This window comes from Kockovaella imperatae, assembly GCF_002102565.1.
Source record: "Kockovaella imperatae strain NRRL Y-17943 chromosome Unknown BD324scaffold_5, whole genome shotgun sequence".
In the NCBI taxonomy this organism is placed as follows: domain Eukaryota; kingdom Fungi; phylum Basidiomycota; class Tremellomycetes; order Tremellales; family Cuniculitremaceae; genus Kockovaella; species Kockovaella imperatae.
Window position 1 is genome coordinate 1022329 of NW_019028945.1, and position 6000 is coordinate 1028328.

Genomic DNA, 6000 nt, shown 5'->3' on the forward strand with positions numbered 1-6000 from the left:
ACTCGTCTTAGCGTCGAGCATTTTACCCTCATCCATCGTGATCGTTCTTGGCTTTGTACTCCCTCCAACGTCCTGGTCTGATTGGATCTGCAGATCTCAGATCACCGACAGCCGGCAACCTACGTTTGGACCTCTAATCTTCACAGCTCCGCTTGAATCTTGATTCTCCATCGTACATAGCAAACTGGCGTCAAGCGACCATAAGGATCTCAAGATGTCACAACAAAGTTTGAACATTCACACGTTGGTCACCTGCGTCACTCCTGGGAGATACGGTGACCGCAGTCAGCATGTCGACGCTTTGCCCGCTCAAAGAATGCCCATCGAAGATGAACCTTTCGAGCTCTCTCCAGAGATCGCAGCGTATGACTTTTCGACCACCAAGCAAGATATGCCTGGAACCTTCCCCAAACAGGAGACTTCTTTCCACCCGGACTTCGGCAGTACCCCTCCTCATTTCACACGACCGGTGATCCTGGTTCTCGACGAGGGTGTTCGATTCATTTTCGATATGAATGCCTTGGCGCATCACTCCAATTGCTTCCATCATCTTCTCAATATCCCGACCGGAACCTTCAAGGCCATGGATTCAACCGCGAAGGAAGACCTAGAAGAGATTCCGCTGCCTGCAGTCAGTCCTCAAGCAGCATACTACTTCCTTCGAATGATCGCTCCTCGTGTACCTGGCTCATGGGAAGACAGGAAGCTGCCATCGCTGAATCCTTCAATCCTCGACGAACTCTTCCGTTTCGCACATCGATACCAAGTCGATAAAATGTTGCTTCTCTTGTTCAGGCGATACAAACTTGGCCCATTCACCGAAATCGCCATGGCTCTCGAGGCTGGACAAGACGACCGGGCGCAAGGCATGTTCAAGCAGCTCTTACATGCCTTCACGGATTTCGAACTACCTCAACTCGAAAGAGACGTTCTGCTCGTGTTCGCTCCGAAGGAGTACGCGCGAATCAGAGATGTCCTCGTCATGCGAGAAGACACTTGGCGAAGCCTCCTCCTTGAGTTCAAGTACGGTCACGGTCATGCATTCAATCGCGGATGTCGCAATCATGGCGGATGTTCAGCATACCGTGCCATGAATGGAGATTGGTCGAAGTTTCGACGTGTCGTAGGCAACAACGCGTGGCCTGAGATTGAACGGATGCATATAAGCAGCCCCGCCAAGATCCGTAAGGCGTTTCGAGCAACGGTGGTGAGCTTGTTCAGTACGCATACGCCCCCGGTTTGTCCAGCTTGTATGGAACGGTTGAGCCGAATTTTCAAGTCGTTGCTGGCACGGAGTCAAAGGGACATGCCTCGAACCCTCTGAGACGCTGCGTGGGAGTTTTTGCGATCAGCTGTAGGCTATTTGTGTGGCTGAGGAGGATCCGTCGTAATGTAGATAGGTGGGAGTCGTCTACAAGTATAAACAGCGAGTATGCGAGCATGTTCAGATTACAGGATGGAGATGTGAGCGATGTATTTCCCGCATATTTGGCTGCCAAGTGAAGATTTGGCGTTACTGCACACCGTAGAATTGCACTGGCTGGCCCATGGCGCTCTGGAAGCCAACAGTAGGCTTCGCCTTCAACACGAGAGGTCGTCCGAAGCGGCAAGTCTCATGGATCACGGTCTCACACACTTCTTCCCGTCAAGAAGAGCCCGAGAGCTTGGTGACAGGATGTGTTTTGCTGACGTTACGGAGAGCGATAGGCGGGCGAGAACTCTGGTCGTAACGTCTTGAATGAGGAACGAGCGAGATGTAGGATAGCCTTCAGATGTCATGGTAATGAGATGGTAAGGCTGTGCCTGCAGGTCTGAGATGGCGAAGAGACCCCAAGCTCGTCATGATCCACTAATGACATGTATACTGTACCTGACCGAAGACATAAAATACAACTGACGTGTAATCCCATGATCCATGCGGAAGCAACCAGTACCCTCTCAATTATCACTCGAGACGTACCTATTTCATAGCGTCAGTGAGGTTATCCTCGAGGCAAAAGTAGTAACCCACATGATCTCTTGGAACTTTTTCCAAGACTTTTTCCGCGTCACGACCTTTCTTGCAAGCTTGACCCAATTTTTGATCGTCAGGTCTTTGAGCTTCCACGGCGTGATATGCTTCATGTCCTCCTCAAACCTGACCAATTTGGATCGTTGTCCCTCATCAGCTGGAACGTCATTCGCAGCGTAGAGTGAGACGATGGTCGGATCGTATCCTGGTAACAGGTGAAGAGGGACAGGTGGAGGCTGAGTCTCTGTTAAGCCCGATGATTGCGGGACGAGCTTTCTCGGATGGAAAGTGCTATACTCGATTTTCCAGTCTGGAGCGATATCACGGGTACTGTCCACATCGGGCAAGAAAAATTGAGTGTAGCCTAACGGACTGAGAGGACCATTACTTCGAGAAGGCGATGCCTTGTCGTAATGGCGAGGTAAACGGGCAAAAACACAATGTGGCCGATCTCGATTTTCGGGTCTACGACAGTCGTGCTTGGCCTTCTTTTTACGATGTCGATGACCGGTCCGACGCTTCTTCTTCATATCGGACCAGAAATCTTCGTCCTCCATATTGCTGATGTTGTACCTGGATCGCAAGGATCAGCACGTGGGCACACCCGCTGGAAAGATGACTCACGAGAATACTCTGACGCCTGGGTAATATGTTGGAATGACACTCGGTGCAACGTTCACCACGGCGTAGTCCTTCAGTTTTATTTTGGCTGGACCGGGCATCTCGCCGAAATCTTTCCTCAGCTCTTCTTGCAAAAAGTTGTTGGCAGCTCGACCCATAGTGCGGTATCGCCCCGAACCCTCCAGCAGGGGTCCGATGCGAGGAGGAGGTCCGTCGACGAGAGATTCGGGAGATGTCAGGTTCGCTTCTGAGATGTGTGGCGCATCAGGCATCGGCGCTTCTAGCTCTTGCACGTCAATGAAGAAGAAATGATCCACGTTCCTGACGACACCTTAGCGGAGCGAGAAGAACATGCCCGATCGACTTACATGTGCCCGTATAGGTGACCCACGATAGTGTCTTGGAATCTAAGTGCGAGATCTCCGTATTTGAGATCTGTAATAAGGATCAGCGATCAGCCGCCGAGATTAACACTCACAGCAATTGTCAAAGTACATGCCGAGATGCGGTGGAATGTGACCTGAAAGCCAGACCTGCATGCCGCGCCCTCGGAATTGATCGAGCTGGACTTCCAGCCATTCCAGTTCGAAAGCTCCCGGATCCTTATTCCGATCAAGACAGCCATCGGCAACTATTGAAACCACGTCGTGAACACAGGAGATCAAAGATACCGTCCTTCTCTGACTCACGAGTGTTCGCTTTGTACCAATACAGCGTGTTAAGGGAAATGACGGCCAAACGATCCGGTATCACTTCGAGCGAAAAATATCCGCCTCGTTCGAAAATATGCTCGTAATCATTTGGGATGATGTCGCTCCATATCCTACAGAGGATCAGCTGAAGAAGACAAGGAGCATCACGCAAGACTCACTTGGTGTACTGCGAGATGATATTGTTGGGGCCCGGCGCGAGGACATTATGAGGATAAATGTCGTTGTTGCCCAAACTCGGGACGATGGGAATATGAGGGAAGGCCTGTTGCATCTGTTGGACCATCATGCGATTCGACTGGAAGATCTCATTGGGCGTTCGAGGAAAGTTTCGGTCCAAGTCGTGTCTGGTATGAATGGTTGTATGAGTACGGCGCCACTTTACCAAGGGAGGAACGCTTTCACACACCTAGCTGAATCGCCTGTCCACACAATAAAGTCGATCTCGTGAGCCCATTCTTTCGCTAGCCAATCTATAGTCATGTTGACCAACGACATTGGCGAATCACAATCACTGTGACGCAACGAAGAAATGTCAGCACATCTCGAGGTCGGGCTCCGAGCCCCCAGTCCGCTGACTCACGAAACGCCAGTCCCCCATTTCCCAGCTAAACCTGCCGTGCGTGTATTCCCAGCGATGCTGATATTGCTCGAACTTGCCAACCTTGATCCCTCCTCATCATGATCCTTGCCTTTTGGTAGCTCGTGACATCCGCTTTCGATAGTGGCACCTTCTTTGTAAAGGATATCCGGATGGAAATCGGTGATGTGGATGAATCGGCCAGTCAGGGCTGAAAGGCGTGATGCAGCATCAGTATATGTTGCTGGAGCTAGGGAAGCCACTCACGCTGCCTCTTCTTCGTCGCTGATATGTCTGAGACTCGATATGGTGCTTGGTTGCTTGTCACCTGAGCAACTAACGATAAAACGGTGAGAACCGTAGCATGCTTCATGATGGAATGTGAAGTGTAGGATTATGCTGGCGCCGATAGCTCGATCTTAAGCAGCCATACCAGGCTGCTGCTCGAAGACCTCCTACTGACCAATCTATTATAGGTAGCCCTTCGCACTCGTCTCGTCGCTGTGTGGGGAATGGATGATGATCTGATGATTCTCAAGCTTTATTCGATGATGCTCCTCAGGTGACAAACGTTTGTTGTTCCGAAGTCGGAGCCAGAAACTACCGTGGGAAATGAAAGCCACGTGGTGTGTCGATCTTCGGCTAGCAAGATTTTTTGTGAGTTGTCCTGTCCACTTCAGATTGAGCAGCTTATATGTCTTGTACGTGGCGCATCGCATAATCATGGTAAGTGGATGAGCTCAAAGAGCCATGCTACGCTAGTCTAGCTCGAAGATCGGCTCTCGCTGAGACATTATTTATCCATGCAGAACCGACGACAGACGCGAGAGCGTCGAGAATACATTTTCAAAAAGTCTCAAGAATCTCAAGAACGAGCTATCTATGAGCGGAAACAGAGGATCAAAGAGCTCTTAGCGGCTGGGAAACCGTTACCTACGGATCTGAGGAATGAAGCAAAGTTGCTAGGAGGGAAAGATTTGGTCCTGGACGAGGCGCAAGCGGGTACGTGTCTCTGCATGAAATGCCCAATTGAAGGAGATGCGACCCACTGACACACACCACTTGGCAGAGCCGCGGAGTCATATCGATGATGAGTATGCTAAGGTTGGGACGTATGATCCGAAAGTCGTCATTACGACGTCGAGATCACCTTCGAGTCGTCTACTGCAGTTCTCCAAGGTGAGCTCTTGGTCTTGATTACCGTTTCACCGGACAATTCCACTCTCGCCTTTTTAGTGGGCTCCCTCACTGACGCTCGTTCGTTGGATCCAGGAACTTCGGCTCGTTTTCCCCAACGCCTATCGTTTAAATAGAGGAAACAACGTCATCTCTCAACTCGTTCCAGCTTGTATCTCGCAAAACGTGACGGACCTCATACTACTCCATGAGACGCGAGGTCGACCAGACGCCATGATCATCTCTCATCTTCCTCATGGTCCCACACTCTCTTTAACGCTCCACAACGTTACGCTTCGACACGATGTCAGTTCGAACGCCAACAGTACAGTATCAGAACAGTATCCTCATTTGATATTCGAAGGGTTCTCCACGAGGTTGGGCGAACGAGTCGCAGGGATACTCAAAGCTTTATTCCCTGTTCCAAAGGACGATGCGAGGAGAGTCATGACGTTTGCAAATGAGTCAGATTTCATATCCTTCAGGTAGGCGGCGGGCAGATCACACCATATCTGAATCGTTCGACTGTCCCTGTGCTGATGAAATTGTTCAGACATCACGTCTTCGCGAAGACTTCGCACAAGGATGTCCAGCTGGCAGAAGTGGGGCCGAGATTCGAAGCTAAGCGTGAGCCGTTTCTCCGTCTGCCTTTTAGCCTCACTAACAAGGTGCTCTCAGCATACGAGATCCGCCAAGGGACAATAGATCAAGCCGAGGCCGATGTCGAGTGGTTATTGAGGCCATACATGAGAACAGCCAGGAAGAGGAATCAACTGTAGTCAGAGGGGTTCAAACGAATCATTCGAGTCCTCACTTGAGACTTGAAACAATGGCTCACGTCGAACACCCAATCATCACCTGTTGTAGCTATCACCACCACCCTGTAACATGGAACATGATAC

General features: G+C 50.5%; 3 protein-coding genes across 3 annotated transcripts; 2 read left to right on the plus strand and 1 right to left on the minus strand.

Moving 5' to 3' along the window:
* Positions 1-214: 214 nt before the first annotated feature.
* Positions 215-1324, plus strand: BD324DRAFT_650502 (hypothetical protein; the record flags this gene model as incomplete). The annotated part of the gene is made up of 1 exon (XM_022018154.1): positions 215-1324. The coding sequence occupies one exon, from the start codon at positions 215-217 to the stop codon at positions 1322-1324; it is 1110 nt and encodes a 369-aa protein (XP_021871949.1).
* Positions 1325-1938: 614 nt separating this feature from the next.
* Positions 1939-4295, minus strand: BD324DRAFT_650503 (Metallo-dependent phosphatase-like protein; the record flags this gene model as incomplete). The annotated part of the gene is made up of 10 exons (XM_022018155.1): positions 1939-1960; positions 2012-2584; positions 2636-2953; positions 3001-3067; positions 3111-3263; positions 3322-3455; positions 3504-3689; positions 3752-3856; positions 3926-4133; positions 4190-4295. The coding sequence occupies 10 exons, from the start codon at positions 4293-4295 to the stop codon at positions 1939-1941; spliced, it is 1872 nt and encodes a 623-aa protein (XP_021871950.1).
* Positions 4296-4599: 304 nt separating this feature from the next.
* BD324DRAFT_623980 (putative rRNA primary transcript binding protein) lies at positions 4600-6000 on the plus strand. Its single transcript, XM_022015650.1, has 6 exons — positions 4600-4648; positions 4732-4924; positions 4992-5101; positions 5195-5583; positions 5652-5725; positions 5777-6000. Exons 1-6 carry the CDS (start codon positions 4646-4648, stop codon positions 5875-5877), a joined length of 870 nt encoding a protein of 289 aa, XP_021871951.1. The 5' UTR covers positions 4600-4645; the 3' UTR covers positions 5878-6000.

What these genes read in the sequence shown, in the direction of transcription:
- BD324DRAFT_623980 (XM_022015650.1), top strand. An exon ending in GTCTACTGCAGTTCTCCAAG is followed by an intron (nt 5,102 to 5,194) that starts GTGAGCTCTTGG and finishes CGTTGGATCCAG; the next exon opens with GAACTTCGGCTCGTTTTCCC. An exon ending in TCAGATTTCATATCCTTCAG is followed by an intron (nt 5,584 to 5,651) that starts GTAGGCGGCGGG and finishes GAAATTGTTCAG; the next exon opens with ACATCACGTCTTCGCGAAGA.